Below are 26,225 nucleotides of genomic sequence, written 5' to 3' on the forward strand. Positions count from 1 at the left end.
CTAAAAATCTTATTAAACAAAATTTTTCTTGAACATACGATGGCGTGTTATGATTTTTTTATAAACAAAAATCTTATCGATAAGAATTATTAATTTGTCCCTTTCGTTTTTATAGAAATTTAGAAACAAGCTTGTCCAGCACTTCATTCCGTTGATAGAAAAAGAGACTTCTCCATAAAATATTGTTTGAATAAAATGTAAATACAATATAAAAAAACCATTTAAGAACAGAACTCAGTTAAGAAAAGAAGATAAGGTATGTATATACAGTTGTACTTAATGAAATAGCAAAGAAATGGAATGGACCAAGTATAAGAATAATTTTTAAAAAATAAAATTCAATTCTCTTGATTTTGCTTGATCCAAAATTTTAAATTTGCTAAAGAGTCCAAGAAAAAACTTTGGTAGTAGAGTTGTTCCATTCCAAAATTGAAATGATCATATCTAATGTCGGTTTAATTTATTTTTTATATTTTCTTAACATTAATTTACTTTCTTATGCGTTTTATCCGTTTTTACTTTCACGGATTACTATCTGCTAACAACCTTTTTCACATTAATTTATTAATCACAAAAATTAATAGATCAGTCATTTAACAGATGATCTAATATTAATTTATTAATCACATAAAAACAAATTAATTGTTTATTTTCAATTAATATATTAATCACAATACGTTAACAAATCATTTATTGAAACTAATAAATGTCATTCTTACAAAGTTCTAGTTATAAGGACAGTTTAAAAAAAATTTACTTCTACCTATAAATATATACAAATTTAGTTATTGGTTTAAACATGTTAATCTAACTTAAACATAGGGTTCAAAGTAGTAATTCAAACTAAAAAAATAATGGAAAAATAAATAAATGGAAAAAAATTGATACACATATAAAAATAACACAAGTTGACACATATCAAGTCATCAAAATTTGTCCAAGAATCCATCTGTCCTGCTATGTTAGAAATGTAATAATACGTTGCTACTTCCATTCACAAATCCAAATTCTTCTTTCCAAAAAGACGAATTTTTTTTCTTTACGCCATTAGGTTTATTAGGAAAAAACATTAATTCTCATTAAAGTTCAATATCTAACAAGAGGGAATTAGAATTCGTCCGACTTTTCATAATTGATGGCTAAGGTTCGGTAGGTCTTGTAATTGTCACATCTAGAAAACCAAAAAGTCACAAGAATCATCCTTTAACAATTAATATTTATAATCCAGTTTACTAATAAGATTTTGGATTTTTAATTATGAATCTCTAATAATTTTGATTTAATCCCAGATATATATTAACTTTTTCGTTCATATATATATATATATATATATATATATATATATATATATATATATATATATATATATATGAGAATATACATTACAGCCCCACCTAAGCTTAGGTACTAAACCTCTTGAAAATACATTGTTTTACTATATAAAGATTACGGTTATTGGATTCACGGTTAATACTTCAAGATGTAAATTTAAGATCGACACAATAGGGTTTAGGGTTTATGTTTAGGGTTTAGGGTTTAGGTTTTAGGGTTTAGGTTTAGGGTTTACGGTTTAGGGTTTAGATTTAGGGTTTAGGGTTTAAGTTTAGGGTTTAGGGTTTAGGGTTTAGGGTTTAGGGTTTAGGGATTAAGGTTTAGGGTTTAGGGTTTAGATTTAGGGTTTAGGGTTTAGGTTTAGGGTTTAGTAATGTTCACTTGGGTGAAGTAATAAACGATAATAGAGGAAAGAAAACAGAGATGGTAAAACAATAATGAAAGAAAGAAATGTTATGAAGGATGATATATTTACCATGTGAAACCAAACCGAGCATATTTAGCATGTTAAAACGATATATTTTAGTTGTTTAGTACCTAAGCTTGCGTGGGGCTGTAATGTATATTCCTTATCCCCTATATATATATATATATATATATATATATATATATATATATATATATATATATATATATATATATATATATATATATATATGGGAAAAGTGAATATACCCTTAAGGGTATATAAGCTTAGGTATCCAAACCCACCATAATACATCGTTTTGTTTGATATATTCATTATATTGTTCTTAAACATTAATCTCTTATTTGATTTACTTTCAAGATTTTTAAAATTTCACTATTATATTCCTTTTACATCACATCTTTTTTCCACACACCTTATAGGCTATATATATTATAGTTCAAAATGAAATTATGTAATAGGAAGATAAATGTGAAATCTATAAAAATATTGTAAGTAAATCAAGTTAGAAGTTGAATTATAAGAATATTGGACAATTAAGTGTATATATATGATACAAAACGACGTAGTATGATGAGTTTGAGTACCTAAGCTTATATATCCTTAAGGGTATATTCACTTTTCCTTATATATATATATATATATATATATATATATATATATATATATATATATATATATATATATATATATATATATATATATATATATATATTCAAGTTCATTTGAGACCATTCTAATTTTGTGAGATCGTGAGATCAAATCTAAAAACAATTTTAAAATGAAAAATAAATGGAAAAATCCAAAAAAAAAATTTTGAAATATTATTTTCGGAACTTGAATTAACTAAAAAAAATTTAAAAAATATAAAAAAAAAATCCTTTTTTTTTAAAATAAGTGAAATATCCTAATTGGAATATTACACTAACATATTCTAAAAAATAATTTTAAAATGCAGAATAAATGGAAAAATCTAAAAAAAAAAATTTTAAATATTATTTTCGGAACTAAAAAAAATAAATTCCATTTTTTTTTTAAATACGTGAAATATTCTAATAAAATATTACACTAATATATTCTAAAAAATAATTTTAAAATGCAAAATAAATGGAAAAATCCAAAAATTCTTTTTTTAAATATTATTTTCGGAACTTGGATTAACTAAAAAAAATTTAAAAAAAATAAAAAAATGCGTCTGACGGTCTCACAAAATTAGGTCGTCTCACATGAACCTAATCCTATATGTATGTGTATATATATATATATATATATATATATATATATATATATATATATATATATATATATATATATATATATATATATATATATATATATATAGGAATGAGTTTTATGGAAAACAAATAACTAGGGCAACATCTACCGGAACCAATAATCAAATGACATGTGTCCATTTCTTTCTTTACAAGTAATATATTGTGGAAGTTATTGTGAAAGTGATGTGTTGTTATTTTTTCATTGGTTCAAATATGTATTGCCCTAATCATTCATTTTCCATATAACTCTTCCCTATATATATATATATATATATATATATATATATATATATATATACACACACACACACACACTACATTTAGAAAATGAAATTTCGGATTTTAAAGGGTAACTAATTCTATTAATTTTTAAAATCTGATTTCAATAGATAATAATTATTTTATTTTGAATCATTCTGACAGAATATGTTTATGAGTATCTGCAAAAGTAATGACATTCTTGAACCATAAAAGAATACATATTCTAACAGAATACATATTTTGATAGAATGAACTTCTTATAGAATAACAAATTCTTGAACCATCAATTGAAGAATAAAAACAAAAATTATATTAATTCTTATAGAATACAGGTAACAATTGCTAAAAAATTATATTTATTGTTATAGAATAAAACTAAAAACACTTTCAAATCGAAAAAAAAAACATCAAAAACTAACAAATATACTAATACATTCTAAAAGAAAGTTGTTGCTAAGAATCACTTTCAATTTTGTGATCCGTTCTTCAAGTATCAACTTTTGTGAAACCAAATTCAACTGCAGTTTAGAATCCAATAATGCATTAGCAAATGAAAAATAAAAAATTAAATATCTTTAGAAAAATATACGGGTTTGTGAATTGCACCAAAACCGATAATTAAGAATTATAGAAAATGTATAAATCAGTGAGAAAATATCCATATTCCATTCCAACATATAGAAATTCGTAATTCCATTCCGACAGAATTGGAATTCAAGATTCAATGACGATCGAATTACCCATCACCATTATTATATATCAATGCAAAATAGAAATTTAGAATGTTAAACAAACCAAGTAAATGGAAAGTAAGATGTAAGAAAGTAAAAGAAATATAAAAAATGGAAATAACATCTTTTCTAAAAAAAAATGAAAAGAACATGGCACTGGTTATTTCAAGGACAAATCACAAAAAAAATAAATAATAATAATAATAAATAAATAAATAAATAAAGAAGCTTCCTTTGAATTTGTGCTTGATCATTTCAGAGGATAAATAACCAAAAAAAAAAAAAATCATTTGTGTTTATGCTTGATGAGAGATACTTCTACCACTATCCATGATATTTATGCCTTCACATGCCAAAATGCAAACAACGATACATCCCTAAATTAGAATATTCAAGCATCAATTTTCACTTATCACAATCATGAAATGGACCATAACACACACAAAAAACACATAAATGAATGAGTTTACTAGGTGCTTCTAGGGTTTTTCGGATTGAATTTATATCTTTATATGGAGACCTATAGTATGGTAGAATGTATTTATAAGTCAAAAACAATTGATTGCAAAAATTAAAACATGTTTGCAAAAGGTTATAGTTCTACTAGCAGAAAATCCATAGATAATGGGCAAGAAAATAAAAGAAAACATATAGAAATGATACATTCACTTACCCAAGGTATGGAGGTGATTCAAACATTTATAAAAATTTATATGAATTTTTATTTCAGATTAAAATTAAAATCACACAAGCAAACAATTGAAAAATCTATGAATTCATTAATTCTAGAAAGTAGCACAATAATGTGAAATTCAATTAAAATAAATATAATTGGAAGTAAGGAAAACCCTAAATTCATATTTACCACTCGCTGTGTTGCGTTCCATTATATGGGTTTACAAAAAATCATTATGAAATAGCATGATTAACTCCCTAACTTTATCATTATTAATCAATCCAAACAAACAATCGAAAATGTAATGAGAAACAAAATACCTTTTTTTATCCGGCACATGTGGTAAGGACGAAACTTGGAGAAGCGACAGTATAGGGAAACATTGAAATAAGAAGATACGTATTATATTTTATAATAGGTTTAAAGGAATCATGAAATTTGCAACCATTAAAGTTTTATCGAACTTCCTTTCTCTCTATGACCGCTGATGGAATGATGGTTTGCGTAAAGTCCAATGGACAGATGGCCAGTAGGAATATGCTTTCCGGAAGAAGCGATCATAAAATAAAAATGGAGGCCAATTTCCTAGTGTTCGACCGAGGTATCGCCAATTTGAGGCGACTATTTACTATATACATTTGGAAGAAATGGAGACATGAAAATGATATTAGGGTTGTGGAGATCAATGTACGGAAGAATTACAACGTGATTTAAGGAATATCACAAAGATATAAAATATTATTTTTGGCTTAAAAAACCAAAATAACCAAACTAGCCTTTTTTGAAAATTTAATGATTTAAATTTTTCCGGAATTTCATTGATCTATACGTCCACACAATAGATGGTCATCCACGTTTGAACTTATCAGACTCTCTCTTTCTATATATATATATATATATATATATATATATATATATATATATATATATATATATATATATATATATATATATATATATTATTAAGGTTGTAAAAAATCGTTCTATGGTAGCTAGATAGTCAACTGATGTTAAAGGATTAATCGGTTTTGGTGGAGATTAATTAGGGATCATAGATTATTAATAAAATATTAAACTTAATCAAAGATTAAATATTTTAAGAAAAATAAGTACTTCAAAATTAAAAAATAAGAGAATTTGTAATTTGAAAAATTGAAAATACAAAAATATAAACATTTTGGTATAATATTTGAAAATTTGAAAATTTAAAAACTTTGGAGTAAAAAAAATAATTTTTTGAATTTTTTATTGACTTCTATGACTTTTGTTGACCGATAATCCCACCAAGACCGATTAATCTGTAATCTCCGTTAATCACACTAATCCTAGTCGGTTGGAGAACGTCAAACGATTAATCATGATTTTTGCAACCATGATATATATATATATATATATATATATATATATATATATATATATATATATATATATATATAGGGTCCGATTCCGATGATGACTCTTTTTTCGGTGAAGACTCGTGATGACACCTTAAAAAAATTGAAAAAAAAATCTTAAAAAAAAATACAATTTTGTATGATTCCTAAACAAGGTAAAATTAACTTTTTATTTACAGATTTGTATGATTCTTGATTGTTTGTATGGAGCATGAGGTGATGATCTTCGAACTTTAATTGGGATCCAACGAAGCCTTAACTTGGTGTTGTGCCTATGGTGATAGAGGCATTGTGGGATCCTAAATCAATGATTTTATTGACATAAAGGTTTCGTCACTCACTAAACTTCTATTTGATGTGTTACAAGAAAGAGTTCGAGAGAAGGAGGAGCAATTAACGAAAATGATTTAAAAGTACTGGATATGACTTCTATGTATCTTTGAGTAATTCCATGGTTTGGTTAGATTCTTTATATTGGTGAATGAAACTGAAATTTGTTTGTTCTTTGAATCTAGCAATCCTATTGTTTCTTTTGTAACTACATTAGTTTGTGTTTACATTTACAGGTTTTTGGAACAATAAGAGAAAAAATCTTCAAAAAGAATGAGTTTTTTTTCCCTTCCACATTATATTTACATTACCGAATGTTCTGAGTTTGAAGAACCTTACTTTATATATATATATATATATATATATATATATATATATATATATATATATATATATATATATATATATATATATATATATATATATATATATATATAGGAGAATTTCATATATACCCTTCTTAAACCTCAAAATATCATATTTGCCCAAATCCTTTTTTATAATGTTTTTAATATTTTATAATCATTTTTTATAACTTAAAGTTACTATAATAATTAAAAAAATTAACGATATTATCCTTACGTCTATGATAATGGAATGTGAACTTCTAAATTGTTGGAATGTCGTCCTCTTAACAAACAAAAATATTCATCTTCAACCTTCTCTATAGAATATATATTTTGATTGTTTAGTTTTTTTTGTTGATTATGTTGTAGATGAAGAATATTTTAGCTATTACCATTGATATTTTGATGTTTAAAAAGTGCTTATACGATATTTTGATATTTAAAAAGGGCATATATGATATTATGATGTTTAAAAAGGACATATATGATATTTAGAAATTTTATGAAGGGTAAATATGATATTTAAAAATTTTATGAAGGGTAAATATGATATTTAGAAATTAAGTTGGGTAAATATGATATTTTGATGTTTAAGAAGGGCATATATGAAATTCTCCATATATATATATATATATATATATATATATATATATATATATATATATATATATATATATATATATATATATATATATATATATATATATATATATATATATATATATATATATATATCACTCTAAAGATTTCTTAGCCTAAAATCCTCAATAAATGGTTCAATGTTAGGAATAAAGCTCAAGACTTTCATATGCATGATTCCAGTCACGACGGTACTTTTCTCACTTGCTATTTCTTTTATTTCTACATCAAATCATTATATTTCATCTTTATGGGGTTTTTAGCTACCCTCAACATGAGAATTGTCTAAAAGATGCAAAACTGAAAGTAAAAGAAAATGTCAAATAAAGAGGTCTGTTTTTTTTTTTTTTTTTTGGACGCCTTAAACCATATCACAGTGACATAGTTGATTCAAGAAGACATTTGGGAAGACGCAAAAAGTTGGAATTTGTATCAGATAGGATATTTCATCAAAGGAAGTCCATTTAAATGCTATGAGATTGAGGTTTTCAATCCGTGTCCCATAATGTATTTGCGCATCTTACCGTTAATTTTTTTTTCTCAATCAACACACTTATTAAAGTTTAATTATTTGTGGTCAATGTTCACCTATTCAAAACTGCTCTTTCTCTCTTCATTCAGTTCTTTAGATTATGAACTTGAACTTCGTAAATATAGGAAGATGAAACAACAATAGCAAGGAGAACAAAAAGTGATGTCCGATAAACTTCTTTCTTTAGTGTCGTTTTTGTCTTTTTTGCATTTATTCTTTCATGCTTGAAGAAATTTTCTTCTTTTATCGGTATACATCTTGCAAAGCTTATTAGGGAACAAAAAATGGTAGTATAGTGTCACATATTGGAACACGAAATGACAGTAGTTGTCCCTTCTTCTATATGAAAATGGAACTGCACATTATTAGCAGGATTTCCTGTGTCCGATAGCTGAAGATATATCTAGAATTCAAAAACTGCCCCTAACCCTTCTAACACTATGAATTAGTCCCGCTACTACTATAATGGGCATCGATGACATAATATGATTGAATTAAAACTTCACTAACCTTACACATTCGGGGTCTAGCTAACATTTGGTATTTAAACTAATTCATTTTCATCTTGATCTCACTAATGAATGGTGAGTTTTTCACTTCATTTATTGTATACATCAAAATTTCAACATGGTTGGTCTTAATAGCAACTTCTTCTTTACGTTCTACTGTTAATGTATGTTATTCACATGTATTGTGTTCATTTTTCTTGATTTGGTATCTCTGAAATTTGTTACTTTTGTATAAGGTTAGGTGGATCTAACTTATGGGGTAATTTTAGCTTATAGCTTATGATATCTCTTGATTGTGTTTATGCATGTTCATTTAGGTGGATGATGTAGTGGTTATTCATGTCAAAGGCAATTCTTTTTCTTTGCTCTTCCACGGTTAACAATTTTACTTTGGTACTATTTAGTTAATTGTGGTGAGTGTTAAATTAGTGTTTTCTGTTATTGTTGGTTTACTGAAATGGCATTGTAGTTTGCTATTTTTGGATTATTCGTTTATTGTTTGAAATATTCATTTATTGTTTGAAATATTCATTTATTTCAATCCATTAATTATGAAATTATGTTTATATTAAATTCGTCAGTTGTTAAAAAAATAAAAACTTAAAATGTTTTTTTAATAAAATGTCTATAATACTTAGGTAAATTTGTATCGTAGAATTGTATTTGTTTTGTTGCAACATTGTAATTATAAATTACTTTTAGTTAAAACCTATAATTATAAAAATTTATTCAGATGTTAAAATTTAAATTTAATGTTAGTTAATGTAATGAAGTAAACAAATTTGAAATTAATAAAAGAATAATTTAAAATATTTATATTGTAAAAAAATCAGGATACTAAATAATTCGAAGTGTATTATTAGTTTGTATATTTATCCCAATATTAGTTTGTATATTTATCCCAATATTAAACTTATCATTCTAAATCTGAATCGAAAAAATCTAAATTCGAACCAAAAGAGCAAATGAAAAAAACTATAGACCAAATTGGTCGAGAACGAAACCAGACCGGAAAAAGAGATGTTTCAAAAAAAAAAAAACCGGTACGAAAAAAAGCGGTCGGTATCACCTAAAATAAGTCGAAAGCAAATTATTGTCAATATATGTGGACTCTTTTTCTACCAATCATAATTGTTTGTATATTTATAAGTTTTGTTTTTTTAGTGTTTATGTTGATTGATTATATTATGGAATAAAGTGGTAGTAATCGATCTACTTTAATGGATTCTCTGGGTGGAAATAGTGATTCAGTGATTGTGAAGTCCAACAATGTTGAAGCTTCTTAATAAATCATATGGATTCAAAGCATCACGACAGTAATGCCTTAGGGGATGAAGTGATGGAGTACTTTTGAGGCTTAATGACCTAAAATTTGAAATTTTGATGTAAAACAGATTGTTCTGAGATTCTGTAAGGAATGCCTTGGTTCATTATTGAAAATCCTCCAAGATGGTTAGGATGCATAACCATGGACCAATTTAAATCACCATTTTCTTATAAACAAAATGTAGAAGTCTAGAGGTGTTTACGTTGGTGTATATACAATGATCTAATGTTTAGCAATTTCTTGATTTAAACACTTGAATTATATATAAAAGTGGTAATGTTTAGCAACCGTCATTTTAAAGCAGCTTAATTTAAGCACTAGAATTATATATACTTGGTCATTGTAAGATAAAAGTGGTAATTACATCCATGCAAGTTTTGATTGTAGGTTTTCAACTGATTTAAAGTTGTCTGTAATTTACCCAAATTGAGGTTGTTACCCTAGATCTAAACTTCAACACAATGGATCCAACATATGAAAACACTTATCCAACATACATAATAGCGACGCATATATTAAAGAATATATTGTTAGTCTTAACGTATCTGAATCGTTAAATTGAAACTAATTATTGTATTTCGAAAAGAGACTAATCAAATGTTGTGTATAAAGAAGTGTTGCACGATTAATAATGCATAATCAATAATGTGTTTATGTATATTTGTAAAGAATCTTCACTTTTCATTTTTAATTCTTATTGATTTCTTTTCTACTAGCATGACTATTATTGATAAGTGTTTAGATGTAGTAAATTATTTGCGCAAAAGAACTAATCGTTTCTAGAAACTAATTTCAAAAAAAAAAAAAAAAAAAAAACTATCCACACCTGTCGCTTGGCACGGGTAACCGGCTAGTATATGTATATATATATATATATATATATATATATATATATATATATATATGTATATATATATATATATCTATCTATATATATATATATATATATATATATATATATATATATATATATATATATATATATATATATATAGTGCGCTTCAATAGAGAACCATTATACACTTGTTTCAAGATTATGTTTTGGATAAAAATTTTATTAAATTAAAAACAACAATTTTTACTCTTATTTTTTGGGATGTTACAGAATAGCCTTAGAATGATCGACTTGGCCTTACTTCTTGTTCCTTTTTTGGTTGTGGACTTAGGGCATAGTCAATTATTCAATTGTCTATCTGATCTTGTATTGTGTACAACAAGCATGCATAAAAGCAACCGGTTGTGCGGGAGCGAGGATAATCTTAGGAAGAGTGCCTAGGAAGCTAGTTGTAGCTCATAAGAGGAGTGGGTGTTAGCACCCCTAGGAGTGGTCTAGTGCAGTGACTTAGGACCTTGGGATGAATTCTAAATTCACTACAGATAGGTGTGGAAGGTAGTGTGGGCCCGTACTACTGAAAGCACAAGATCCGTATGAGATTCTGAAGGAATTTTAAGGCTACTAAGGAACTAATAGAAGTAGGGCCAGGTGTATTAAGCACTGTGTTGCGATGTCTGATATTTCCTTAATATGTTTTCAGTATGACGACTATTGAAGGTTTACGATTGGGGGCCGACAGCGCTGGGCGAGCAGGTATGAGTGAGGCGGAGATTTGTGGGATCATTGCTGCAGAAGTGGCAATGATGATCAGGGAGGTTACTCCGGAGTTAACTGATTTGGTTGAGACCTCCATGATTAAGTAGTTTGATGATCGTTATGAGCACTTTCTGAGGTTGTTGTTGCTGCAGCTTCTGTGGCTGTTGCTTCCATTGGGGTTCAAGGATAGAGAGCTTTTAAGTATCATGACTTTGACAATATGAAGCCATTCGGAGTTTGATGGGGTCTCAGACCCGATTGTGGCAATGAGATGGCTGTCTGATGTGGAGGATTGTTTCTTCATGTATTCATGTATGAATGGACAGAAGGTCAAGTGAGGCCTGAACCTTCTCAGGTTGGGGGAAAAAGATTGGTGGATAATGGTGTCTACACGTCTGAGCAGAGGGTCGCCGTGACTTCGGAGTAGTTCTCGGAGTTGTTCTATGCAAGGTATGTTCCCTTGGTGGAGAGGGAGAGACTGGCCCAAGAGTACCTTGATCTGAGATAGACGACTGAGTGGGTGATGGAGATCACCAAGATGCTCACTGGGAGTGATTTGTTCAGTCCTAAGTTCGCTGCATCGGAGAAGGCTCAGATGACTCAGTATTTGGGTATGCTCAAGACGGAAATTCGGCAGTTTGTGTTCATCCAACGCTACGGTTCTCTCGCTGAGCTTCAAGATACCGCAAAGAGGTGGAAAAATAAAGATAGACACCCAGGTGAGGGAGTAGCGTCAGGCTTCAGATTAGTCCTAGCTTGCTACGAAGCGGTTCAAATCCATCGATCAGAGTTCTGGATCAATTGGAGGGAGGTGTCGATCTTTTGTATGTCATAGGTGTGGTGAGGAGGTTCATTTTGGAAGAGACTGCAGGCGAAGTGCGCGAGTTTGTTTCCATTGCATTCAGGTAGGTCACATTAGAGCTCATTGTCCTTTTCTCGTTTTCAGTGAAGTGCTAGACCCTTCACCCTTGGCTTGGCAGTTACCCAACAGTCGTCATGTGACGACCGGAGTCCAGAGGACCAAGAGTTGAGTTGCAGATATCATGTTCAACAATTGTGGTGATATTGGTATTTATCTGTAATTTCTGTTGTGTTTCAAAACTCAGTTGTAATCTTGGATGATCATTTGAATATAATTATTTTAATTAACTCAGTTGAATTTCATTTCTTTTTTTTTGAGTGGATTAATTGTCTTTGTTGTCAAATTTTGTGTATTGGGATTTATGATGGTTGCGTGGGTTCAGATTGTGACATCCCCAAAATCACGTCCAGAAAAGACCGGTTTTGTTTATGCTTTGTAAAATCAGAGTACTTCTTTTCGTAAAAATGTTGCGGAATTTGTTCCCAGAAAAATATGATAAATATGTTATCAAAACATTTTCGAAGAAATGTATTTTATTCATTTTAAAACGTTTGGGATGTCATTGTCAATACAGGAACATAAGCATAAACAGAACTTACATTTATTTACACTAGTGATCTACATCTCTTTAATCTCTCAGTGTAATGTGACTTCATATCAACACCTGTGATATAAGTAAACTGAGTGGGTCAGGTTGGGAAACCTGGTGAGTATATAGGGATTTCAATCCCACAATTTTATACCATATATATAGTTTAAAACTCACAAAATATACAACTTCACCATATATATAAACAACTCTTGTCCCACCCCGTCGATCCTCACAACGAGACTATCCATACTCTCGGACCTAAGATTAGTCATTTTACCTATTAATCCATACTCCCGGATCAGAAATGAACGACTTTACCTAATCCATACTCTAGGACTGGGGACGAATGACTAATCCATACTCTCGGATTAATGATGAATGATTATGCCCAATCCATACTCTCGGACTAGGGACAATGACTATGTCTAATCCATGCTCCCGGGTCAATGACATATACTAAGGTTTTATTCTATGAGTATAATTCACTCGTTCTCGTAAGAAAACACTACCCAATATTCCTCATAATTAATTTAGGTTTACTCTTTATCCTAAATCAGCATATATAATCAGGTATGTTCTTTTACAAGTATGTCAGTCAACATCAAATAATTCGCACATAAACACATATTTAATACTTCAATCGATACTTGTATTAAAATCATGTTCATGAAAGGGACTATGCACTCACTTGATAGGTGGTGACTCAACACTCGGACAGCGCTTCGATACTCTCAAAACGATTTTCCTTTGATAAAACCTAGTACCAATACCACTAGGGTTTAGTCTAACGATAACCGTGACAATTTAATTAGTCTGACTATTATTATTATTATATAAGTGTTAATAACACTCAATATAACTCATAATAATAGCCTAAATAATATTTTAAGGACCTAATAACATTCTTATAATTATTCGAAAGCTATATTAAAAATTGCGTAAGCGTAGCACACTTACAGCGAATTTTATCAAAAACCGAAACTTAATTGGAGCAGCGTTTCGAAACCGAAAGGCTCTTTTTCTCGGGACTCCGGGAGCCTCGGGGCTTCCCTCGGGAGCTAGGGGTTTTATCTATGGCTTAGGGGTGGTTGGGGAGCTAGAGAGAGAAAGTATTTTAGAGAGAGAAGGATAATTGGTGTGAAAATGTTGGAGACCCTCGCCCCTTTTTATACCCAGCGAGGCCTCGAATTACGCTGGGCGTACTCCTTGGCTACGCTGGGCGTTCCTCGGATAAGGGTGCCACCTAGACCCAGCTGTCTCGCATTCATCGAAAGAGATAAGGCCGAAGGTACGCCGCACGTACTTGACCTCGAACGTTGGGCGTAGCGAAGCGAGGCGTGTCCGAATCCGAAGCGTTCACTGATCAGCGATGGACGGCCCACAACGCGCCACGTCATCAAGTTCTTATCAGCCTTCGCAAATTCATACTCCGACTTCTAAAATTCATAACTTTCACATACGAGCTCCGTTTTCGACATTCTTTATATCCACGCGAAGGTGGGAACGTACTCTATAACTTTATATTATTAATAGGCCGGAACAAGATTGGTCCGTTAAATCCTTATAACTTCTTCATCCGACATCCGTTTTCGCCCATCTTTTCTCTTTACGCTACTTCTCGTTTAGGTCGTGTCGGCTAAAAACCGCTCGATCTAATATTCGAGTTTCGGGATGTACACTGCTAACTCGAAACTTCGAAAAATCATAACTTCTTCATACGAAGTTAGATTTGCGCGTTCTTTTTATCGACGCTCTTAGTTTAACACATTCTACGACTTTCGTTTAGATTGCTATGGCTAAAAAGTCCTCCATCGTAAACTCACTATTTACGCTTCCTGGTGTCGTGTCGGTTCCGCCGCGAAACTTCGACGGGCCATAACTTCTTCGTTATAAATCGGATTTCGGCGTTCTTTATATGTATGAAAACCTTGTGACATACTCTACAACTTGGTTCAGATTATTTATTCTAAATAATCTTTTGTTGAAAAGTCATTTTCGACACTTATTGTCTCTAAATTGACTAGCCCGGATTTACGGGCGTTACATAGATTCTCTTGTGTATTTAGATATTAGTGGTTGGGATCAAGTGGTGAAGTTCAAGTAATTCTGGGTATCGAGGGATTATGAAGTTGTCATACTTTAGCATAATTTAAATGGGGGAGAATCGTGATATCCCATTCTAACATCGTGGGTCATTTGACCAAGAGTCCAAGAGTGCCTACTTTTTGGCCATTCGGGAGAGCTCTTCGGTTGAAAAGGTTGGCCGATGTGTACATTCGGGAGATTGTTATGAAAACTCATTCAGACTAGCTAATTTGGACTAGTGAGTAATTAAGGGTTGTCGAGAGTATCAGTCGTGCCTCAGAAAGTCTCATGCAGAGTGGTTGCATTACGAATCTCGTTTGCTCGCTAGCTGTTATTGGAGGTTTAGTAACCAAGGTTGGGTATCGGTTATGGAGTCGTGAGTCACGAAGTTTATCATGAATGAATCGAATGATTCGCCAACTGGAGGTACCTCCAGGCTGATAAAGGTTGGGTGCAATGTGAAAATTCTTAGATTGGTCATCTTTGCTCATAGGAGCAGTGGTTAGTACTGGCGTGATTAGGAGTCATGGGTTTATTTAAGGTTTTTAGACATCTTATAGATTTGGAATTTGGTTGAAGTTCACGATCGATGTGTTTCGAGTTCTCATTCCGCGTGTTTGATGGTGTTCTTAGTCAAAGATAAGGGTCAGGTTCAACAAACGAATGAATATCTATCCTGGAATACAGGTTATGAAGTTTAGAACTAATGGGCTTTCGGTCTTGGGAAGTATATTGATAGGTTTGATTCGGTGATATTAGTTTTTAGAGTACCCGACTTTATGGTTTTCGCTAGAAGTTAGGTCTTATTGCGAAGAAGTTATGGAATATGCTCACATTGTACGTGTTTGTCTGCAACAGTTATCTAGATGAGGATCATATTGGTAGTCACCTGAAGGAAACGACTTTTGGTTCGGATCGGGTTCCCGGGAGAACCGTCTAAGCGGATCGAGATGAGATGTAAGATCACTACCCTGAGTTAGTTGCAGCAGCGGACTTCGAGGACGAAGTCTGATTTAATTGGGGGAGATTGTAACATCTTGTTTTAAGGTACTTTGTCACACCCAAAAATTTCATGCCAAATTAAAACTTTTTCAAAAAATTAAAACCATTTATCATTACAAAGTTTGTTTTCAAAATATCTAATATCATAGTTTTCCTAGAAACATAAACAAATCATGAGGAGTTATACGATCATGCCTTCTCCTTTCCGTGATCCCCTGATGTACCTGAAACAATAAACTTAAATTGTAAGCTCGAAATCTTAGTGAGTTCCCCCAAAATACCCATACCCACAACAATACACATATAATCATAAACAACATACTATGGGTCCAATCAACCATCGGGTTGGAATACCCCAGGCCCTCAACCAACAAGTTGGAATGCCAACACACTATGGCTCCAATCAACCATCGGGTTGGAATACCCCAGGCCTACAACCAATAGGTTGGAATGCCCACATATTATGAGTCCAATCATCCTTGGGATGGAGTACTCACGGCCCACAACCAACAGTTTGGAATGCTCAGGTTTATTCGCTTTCGCACAAAGTAGATAAGCCTCAACCGCCAAACAAACATGTGCACATATAACAGATAATCACATAACAGCCTATAGACAACAATCGATCTAAGGGGTCAGACCACATATCACATAATATTATCCCACCCTCTAGGATACCAAACTAGCAGGTCGTGCCATGTACCACATAATATTATCATACCCTCTAGGATACCGATCTAACAGCTCATACTAGCATAACATAACCAGATAAAAATCTAAAGGGCCGGCCTCGGTGCCTTAGACCCTTGAGTTTAGTGAGGATAACTCACCTCACAGATGTCGCACTGAAGTGATAAGCTCAAAATCACGAATCACCAATGCGAACTCCACCACCTATAATTACCATAAGACCTTTTCCATAAATTTCCCAAATTACCAAAATACCCTCAGAGGTTAACTGGTCAACCCTTAGTCAAAGTCAAATTCAATAGTCAAGGTCAACAATCCATGTTGACCCGACTCTTCGAGTGCGGTTCACCGACTCGTCGATTCCTCCCTGAACTCAAGAACTTGTGAAATCCTTTGTTGACTCGTCGAGTTTCCCTACAACTCGCCGAGTTCATAAGTGTCTAAAGGTTGGGAAAACCCTAGCCGACTTTCCAAGTCATCCTATTGACTCGTCGAGCCCAAGGCAATCTCCATCGGACTCGCCGAGTTGTTCATTAAATCGTCTAGTCCATGATCATCTTCATATGACTCGCCGAGTCGACCTTGCGACTCACCGAGTCCCTTCAGTCCCTTACCCATACAGATGCTTTTTAAGCCATGCTAAGGCTCCATATTGTAGATCCAGCTTCCTATGACATGTTTATCACGTAAAGTTGCAAACTTTACGTGCATGCAAGGTGATAATGACCCAAAACAAGCTAAAGAAGTGGCTTAAGGTAAGGGAAAGATCATAGCTCAACAAACACTAAAGCTTTATGGCAAAGAGGGGCTTTAGGAGTCTAGATCTGAGGTTGCAACCTTAGATCTTGACCCAAATCAGAGAACCACCACACAAAACCCTAAAATTCCAACCTATAATGAAGAGATCTAACTAAGAGAGAACCAAGGTAACAACTTGTTACCTCTAAAATGATGCCAAGATAGAGAAGAATCTGGATCTACAACATCCCCTTGCTCCAAACTTCTTGAACTCCAAGCTTTTTACTCCAAAGATCCCTCTTCCAAGCTAAGGAGCACACAATTACAAAGTGTTTTCAAATAGTTTCATATCAGAGTATTCCCGAAATCAAAATCATAAAAGGCGAGGAGGTGCACGATTAAACCTTCGCCTTCCCGCGATCATCCGAAGTACCTGAAACAAAATCCAAAACTGTAAGCCCGAAGCTTAGTGAGTTTCCCCCAAAATACCAATGTCATACAAACCATAGCCATATCATAACAAACAACATGCATATAGAGTCTACAGTATGACCTGACCGCCCTTACCGGGCCTTCAGTTTATTTGGCCCACTCTCAAAACCTTCAGCATGTCTGGTCCGCTCTACCGGGCCTTCAGACTGTCTAGACCATTCTTCGGGCCTTCAGCCTGACTGATATGCCCCATTGGGCCTACAATCTATTCGGGCCGCCCTGGGTATGTTGGTCTACAACACAAAGCAGGTCTGCCTCAACCTACCCCTAACATACAATCAAACACACAGATAACAAATGCTAGCATATATAAACAGCCAAACCAATCTAACAAATCACTAATCATAACATCATCCTATAACCGAGGATACTGACCTAACAGGTAACTAAGCATATCATCATGCGATAACCATGATAACAGTCCAAAAAGAAGGGTCAGCATTGGTGCCTTCGACTCTGCTGATATAGTGAGAAGAAATCACATCTCAATGTCGAATTGAACTGAAAAGATCAAATTCCCGAAACACGGTTGCAAAATCCAACACCTACAACCACCATTGATTTAATCCCATAAATTCCAAATTACCAAAATACCCTCAGAAGTCAAACTGGTCAATCCTTGGTCAAAGTCAAAGTTAACGGTCAAGGTCAACTGTCCATGATGACCCAACTCGTCGAGTGCAGCTTACAGACTTGTTGAGTTCCTTCAGAACTCAGAAAACCATGAAAGCCCGAGTCTACTCATCGAGTTACCAAGTAACTTGTCGAGTCCATGCACCATCCAAAATATCAGGAAAACCCTAACCAACTTGTCGAGTTATCTCACTAACTCGCTGAGTTCACACAGAATCCAGAAAGCAGGAAACCCTCATCCAACTCGTCGAGTTGACTATGCAACTCGTCGAGTTCCTTTAGTACTTTTCTCATTGATATGCTTTTAAGCGAAACCAAGGCTCCAAACTGTAGATCTAGCCTCCTAGGGTGTAGTTACCACGTAAAGTTTCTAACTTTATGTGCATCCAAGGGCGCAAGAGATTAAAATACCCAAAACTAGCCTTAGGAAGAGGTTTAGGGCATGGAGAAAAGCCAAAGCTTGCTAAAGTCGAGAACTTTATGTCCATGAGGGTCTATATGAGTCCAACTCTGAACTCCTCACTTCAAAATGTGCTCAATACCAGAAATGCTTCAAGAATAAGCTAGAAATGACCCTAAACTCTTGAATGAAGAGATTCAACAAGAGAATGATCGATGTAATGACTTTTTACCTTCAAATGAATACCAAAACAAAGTAGATGCTGGATCTACAAGATCCTTCTCGTTCCAAGCTTCTTAATCTTTAATTATCTTCAAGAAATGCAACAAACACACACTTTTAGTCTCACACACACTCAAATAGGATGTTAACTCGATTAAGGTTTGCTTCTAGACGTGAAAGGTGGTAAGGAGGCTGGAGGGGAGGACTTAAGGTCCTTTAAATATGGTGCAAAACCTAAAAATTAGGGTTTTCATGTCCAGCCTCAACTCGTCGAGTAGGTTCTAGAATCCATGCGGTTTTATTAGTTTGTACACGACGAGTTGGGGCAACCAACTCGTCGAGTAGGTCTATAATTATGAATATAAAGCTTTAAAATTTATACCTGGGATTCAAGATGTTACAATTGTCCCCCACTTGAACTAGACTTCATCCTCGAAGTCTGCTGCAACAAACAGGTCCAGTTAATGCTCCCGCATCTTAGCCTCCGGCTCCTAAGTCCACTCAGATCCTCTCTGGTGCTCCCATTGTACCTTTATCAAAGTTACCTCCTTGTTCCGTAGAACCTTCACTTTCTTCTCCAAAATGGCCACTAGCCTCTCCACATAATTCAGGCACTCATCGACATGTATATCATCTAATAACACCACTGCCTCCTCATCTAGTATCCACTTTCGCAATTGCAAGACGTGAAAAGTGTTGTGAATCTGACTGAGCTCCTCCGGGAGGTATAGTCTATATGTCACCTTGCCAACCCTGGAAATAACCCGAAAAGGTCCAATATATTGGGGAACCAACTTCCCCCTCTTTATGAAGCGAATCACACCCTTCCAGGGTGAGACCTTTAGTAATACCATGTCGCCAACCTGAAAATCCAACTCAGATCGGCGTCGATCGACGTAACTCTTCTGCCGACTCTGAGTAGTCTGCAACCGCTGTCTGATCTGCTGAATCCTCTAGGTAGTTTGCAAAACTACCTCTATCCGACCCATCACCATGTGACCAACCTCACCCCAACTGGAATGAAAGTTGTTGTTGTAGGAGAACTCTGCAAGAGGTAGGTAGGAGTCCCAGCTCCCAAAAGTTAGTAACGCAGGCCCGCATATATCCTCGAGGGTCTGTATGATCCGCTCACTTTGGTCATCTGTATGCGGATGATATGTTGTACTGAAATGTAGTCGCGTGCCTAGTTCCCTGTGGAACTTCTGCCAGAAACGGGAGGTGAATCAAACATCACGGTTTGAGATAATGGAGACCAGTACCCCATGGCGAGCAGCGATCTCGCGGATATATATATATATATATATATATATATATATATATATATATATATATATATATATATATATATATATATATATATATCGGACAGCTTCCCGGCCGATGAACTCTCTTGAATGGGCAGAAAATGGGCACACATGGTCAATCATTCCATGATGACCCAAATAGCGTTGAAGCCCCTTGTTGTCCTCGGTAGCTTGGTGATAAAATCCATCGTGATCTGCTCCCATTTCCACATGGGAATCTCCAGAGGCTGCAGCTTTCCATGCGGCCTCTGATGCTTGGCCTTGACCATTCTGCAGTTCAAACACCTCTCGACGTACCATGTGATCTCTCTCTTCATGCCGACCACCAGTAACTCAGTCACAAGTCCCGGTACATCTTGGTGGCCCCCGGGTGAATAGAGAAATGAGACTTATGAGCCTCCTCCAGTATAGTCTGTCTGACCCCGCCAGACATCGGAACCCAGACCCGACAATAACAGGTCAACAATCCCCGACTATCCTGCACAAATCTGGTGTTCTCGCCCCTGATCCTCTCAAGCTTCCAGTTCTCCTGTTGCATACCCTCTGCCTGAGCTTCCCTAATCAAGCTCACAAATGGAGAATCCACATATATCCTCATACATGCATCTAGAACAGAAGATCCAACCGAATTGTGACTTAGGCCGTTCGCAACCACATTCACTTTACCCGGATGGTAAAGGACCTCACAGTCATAATCCTTGACTACGTCCAGCTACCCGCGCTACCTTATGTTAAGGTTTGGCTGATCCATGATGTGTCTCAGATTCTTGTGGTCCGTGTATATGGTATAGTGGACCCCATATAGATAATGTCTCCAGATCTTGAGAGCGAACACTACTGCTCCCAACTCAAGGTCGTGTGTGGGATATCTCGTCCCATGCGGCTTCAACTTCTGCGATGCGTAGGCTGTTACCCGTCCTTTCTATATAAGGACTGCTCCTAATCCTGTGACGATGCATCACAGTACACCACAAAATCCTCAACTCCCTAAGAGAGTGTCAAAACTAGCGCCTCACAAAGTCGTTGTCGCAAAGTCTTAAATGCAGTCTGCTTCTCAGGGCCCCACCGGAAATCCACCCCCTTCCTCGTCAGACGAGTGAGGGGTATCGCAATCTTGGAGAAATCCTGTATGAACCTCTGGTAGTACCCTGCCAATCCTAAAAAGCTCCTGATATCCGAGGGAGATTTCATAACCTCCCACTGCATAATCGCCTCAATTTTGGCCAGGTCGACCAAAATCCCCTCCTAGTTAACGAGGTGTCCAAGGAACTGGACCCCTCGTAACCAAAACTCGCACTTTGAGAACTTGACATACAACCGTTCTCGCCTCAAAACTCCCAATAACTCACAGAGATGCTCTTCTTGCTGCTCTCTGGTCTTAGAGTATACCAAGATGTCATCTATAAACACAATGACTGATCGATCGAGCATCAGTCTGCATACCCGATTCATCAGGTCCATAAATATCGCTAGCGCATTGGTGAGCCCAAACGGCATCACCATGAACTTGTAATGTCCCTAACGAGTCCGGAAAGCGGTATTCTCCACGTCCTCCCCCCTAACCCTGACCTGATGGTATCCGGACCTTAGGTCTATCTTGGAGAACCAAGATGCTCCCTACAACTGATCGAAAAGATCATCTATCCTCAGGAGTGGATAACGGTTCTTCACCATTAACTTGTTCAACTCTCAGTAATGAATGCACATCCGGTATGAACCATCCTTCTTCCTGACGAAGAGAATCGGCGTACCCTAGAGAGAACTGCTTGGATGGATGAACTGCTTGCCTAACAGTGACAGCTCCTGCATCTCGGGTGGTGATATTTATTTAATCTTATTAACCAATTTATAATCATTATTAGAAAAAATTGAAAAGTTATGGGAGTTTCAAATGAATGTGGTGAAATAAAAAATGTTTTCTTTATTATATATATATATATATATATATATATATATATATATATATATATATATATATATATATATATATATATATATATATATATATATATATATATATATAGAGAGAGAGAGAGAGAGAGAGAGAAAGAGAGAGAGAGTTAGGTTCAAGTATTCTAACTAATTATTGTGCGAATATCGTATGCTATGAGAATGATAAAGAAAATATGTTGTTTGATAATATAAATACATTCAATCTTACATAACTATTGTCATTAACACACATTCTCACTAATTAAATCGTCTATAACGTTATTATACACTTATTATTATTATTACTCTTATTTCTGTCAGAATGTTGTTAGAAAGTTTATTTGGATCGTATTCTGTCAGAATGAAAATAAGTGAAAAACGATGTGTGAGAACAAAAATAAATAATAATTAACGAGAATGTATGAAAATGACGATATTTTTGTAAGGTTGAATGTATTCGCATTACTAAACAACTTATTCTCTTAGTAATTCTAATAGCATACGTTATCCATACAATAATTAGTTAGAATAGAATAACTTAAGCCTATATATCTATGGTAGATCGAATGCAAAAATTAAACTTATTGAAAAATCTAATATTGACTTAAAATTAATTACTATAGACATATATTATTATTACGGATATTTCTAACATGTTTTGAACGTTCAACCTAAAAAAAGTATGACAAAACCTATTACAGTTTTTTGGTCTTGACCGGGTAACTAATTATAGAGCTGACAATTCTCGACACGACACACAACATGACCCGCAATACGGCATGAAATAAATGAGTTCGGGTTGAGTTTTTCAACCCGCTAATCTGCCAACCCGTTTATTAAATGGGTCATATATGGGTTTCTCAAATAAACGGGTTGACCCGCCAACCCGTTTATATTCTTAATAAAAAAATTATTTTATTTTTAAATGTATTTATGTATCAAGCATTAATATTTAATAAGTATTATATAATATATACCATCGATTGATAGACCATTTGACTGTTTTGACATTTTGACTTGTGGTGGATGGTCTAAGATCGTAAATCGTGACCTATAAGGCTAAGTCTGTAACATATTTCTATGAATGTTTTTAATTTTCATTTGGATGTTGAACACTTAAATCTCTAAAATTCAAACCCACAAACCCAAATTTGATCCACGAACCCGCCAACCTGTAAACCCGTATAAATAAATGGGTTGGCGGGTCATATATGAGTTTATGTTTCAAACCCGTCAACCCGTGACCTGTATATTTAAATGGGTCGTGTTTGGGTTGACATATTTTGACCCACCAACCCGCGACACGCAAACCCGAACACGACACGATTGTCAGACCTAACTAATTACATGATGTTGTCCTTAGTTGTGAATATACATTTTCAAAAGGTTTATCCGGTGTTTAAATTATAATAAATTAACATTTAGAATGATTTTAAAATTATAATTAAAAGTACATAACATTACCTTCAACGATCCAAAACACTGAAACAACACAGGGGCTCGAATGTTACTCATCATAGGAGAAGGGCTAAAATGCAACATTGTCCGTACTTCTATACTGTTACCGTTACTCCACGAAGAGGTTCTCAGTCTCAGACGCCTGAATTTTCGTACAAACAAAATCCAATTCGAAAAGAGAGAGAAACATCAAGTAGAATATCTTCATTTCTTGAAGGAGTAAATCGTTTGTTAAAGCTTCGATTTTTACAGGAATGCGTATAATATATACCCATTTCCTTTTAGCTACAGAGATGATTGTTACCTTTTCCATGAATTTCTAGGTTTTTGTTTGAAATGGCAAGCTCGGGTCCGAATGATGAAGTTGTTTCATTGCAGCTCCCTGCACCTCCTGGCTGGAAAAAGATGGTTCTCGCTTTCCCCTCTCTTTACATGTAATTATCATATTGCATCATAATCATATATGCAGGCATGATTTATGTGATTTTTATTACATTTCTGCTTACTTTTCTGTTTAAGTTCGTGAATTGGGTTCTGGGTGTAGCTCAACTTTGCAAAAGGATGAGCTTTTGGTGATAATTTGGTTCGATTTTGGTGGGTTTCGAAACTTAGGGCTTTTGAGCATGCTCTTAAAAAATTTTGGTAGTCTTTTTGTTTTGCTATCTTGTAGATGCATATGATTCATGCTAGTTTGATTTATGTGAGTTCCTTTGATCTTCTACTTACATTGTTGCTTAATTTTGTGAATCGGGTTCTGGGTTTTGTTCAATTTTGCTAGAGGTCGAGTTTTTGGGGGTTGTTTTGTTTAGATTTTGATGCGTTTTTGAGCTTTTGTGGTTTATTTAGAGAACCAAACTAACCTACTTTGTTACAATTAAAAAGTAGTAATCTAGAATCTAATGATTATATTTGAGGGTTGGGTTTCCTTCAATTCTTCTTTCTATTTTGGTAACTCCTTTTAATGATTCTTGAATTAGTATGGATACAATCTTTACTCCCACCCAAAAGTTGATTTCTTGAATTAGGGTTGCACAAAAACAACAATGACAAGTGATTGCCATTTGCCACTTTTCGTGTGATTTTTGTTCATATGTTATTTAAGGCCAAACAATAAAGGATATAACATATAAACACAACTAGTGGATGATCTTTGTATCTTATCTGATGTCCTTGTGAGAAAAAAAGGGAACATTTTTAATGTGGCATTTAAAATTAGCTAAAAGACAAAAGATTGCAAAAATTTCCGTTTTGTGTAAGGATATAATTGAAATCTACTTCTTGCTCACTAATAACTTGTTAAATATCAATAAAGATTAGTCCATTTTGCCCTTGTTGACCGAAATTTTCGATATTTGACTATTTTTGGATTTACATGTAGTTTTTGCCAAAGGTAGGAGGGACACCAAAGAAGAATGAAATTACGTTCACTGCCCCTACGGGGGAAGAGATCAGTAACAGGAAGCAACTGGAGAAGTACTTGAAAGCACACCCTGGAGGGGCAAAAATGTCAGAATTTGATTGGGGAAGTTTTGAGACCCCAAGAAGATCTTCAAGAATCAATGAGAAAGTGAAGTCAACTCCACCATTACAAGAGACTGAGCCTATGAAGAAACGGGCTAGAAAGTCTTCAGGGTCAAAGAAGGGTAAAAAAGAGAAAGAAGATGTCCCCGAACCAATCACTGACATAGATGTTGAATTGAAGGAGGCTGGAAAAGATATGAAAGATGACGAGAAACAAAAGGGAAATGACAAAATTGCCCCTGAAGAGGAAAATGACGAAATCGCTCCTGAAGAAACCAAAGGAAAGGAAAACAATGAAGATGAAACCGAAGAAGATAGTAAGAATGGAGAAGAAAGTAAGAGTGTAGAAGAGGTCAATGAAATCCCAAAAATGCCCCTGTTTGATGAAGCTACGAAGAAGGTCAACGAAGAGAAACGAGCTGATCATCATGCTGCCAATGCAAACAACGAAGGAGAAAGCCGTGATGCAGAGCAAACAGTAGCAGTTACTGAGGCTGAGGGGCAAAAGGGTAATTTTGAGGATGTTTCTGACAAAAAGGTGGAAGAAGAAGAAGGGGAAAAAATGGGAATCCATGGTGGAAAATGGTGTCAAGCCGCTAGGGGATTAGGTAAGTATGTATGCATGTAATATTGTTATGTAAGAAGCTATCTTTGTGTTGTGGTGTGTTGTCAAGTTGTCATGGTTTTGGTGGTTTGTTTTGAGCATGTTTGACTGTAGAGCTCTTTTTTGATCCTGATTTAGTTGAATGAAAAGTTAATACTTAATACATATTAAAAATGATTACAAAAATTTGCATAAAATAATTTAAGAGATGTAATTATCTCTATGTTTTGGGTGCCTTTTAAGTTGTTTGAAATGTTTCTTTTCTTTTTTGATATATTTTCGGTTACCTTTTAATTATTTAACCGATGTTTTCTATA

At 34.0% G+C, this 26,225-nt stretch overlaps 1 protein-coding gene across 1 annotated transcript; it reads left to right on the plus strand.

Annotated features, from left to right (window-relative positions):
* Positions 1-23,900: 23,900 nt before the first annotated feature.
* On the plus strand, positions 23,901-26,009 carry LOC145005890 (uncharacterized). Its single transcript, XM_078965005.1, has 2 exons — positions 23,901-24,191; positions 25,162-26,009. The coding sequence occupies exons 1-2, from the start codon at positions 24,120-24,122 to the stop codon at positions 25,930-25,932; spliced, it is 843 nt and encodes a 280-aa protein (XP_078821131.1). The 5' UTR covers positions 23,901-24,119; the 3' UTR covers positions 25,933-26,009.
* Positions 26,010-26,225: the final 216 nt, after the last annotated feature.

This window comes from Lactuca saligna, chromosome 7, assembly GCF_052625555.1.
Source record: "Lactuca saligna cultivar CGN05327 chromosome 7, ASM5262555v1, whole genome shotgun sequence".
NCBI lineage: Eukaryota > Viridiplantae > Streptophyta > Magnoliopsida > Asterales > Asteraceae > Lactuca > Lactuca saligna.

Bases quoted from the DNA above. Each gene is read 5' to 3' on its own strand.
- LOC145005890 (XM_078965005.1), top strand. From the start codon at position 24,120: ATGGCAAGCTCGGGTCCGAATGATGAAGTTGTTTCATTGCAGCTCCCT. The intron at 24,192-25,161 runs GTTCTCGCTTTC...ATTTACATGTAG, and splicing joins CTCCTGGCTGGAAAAAGATG to TTTTTGCCAAAGGTAGGAGG.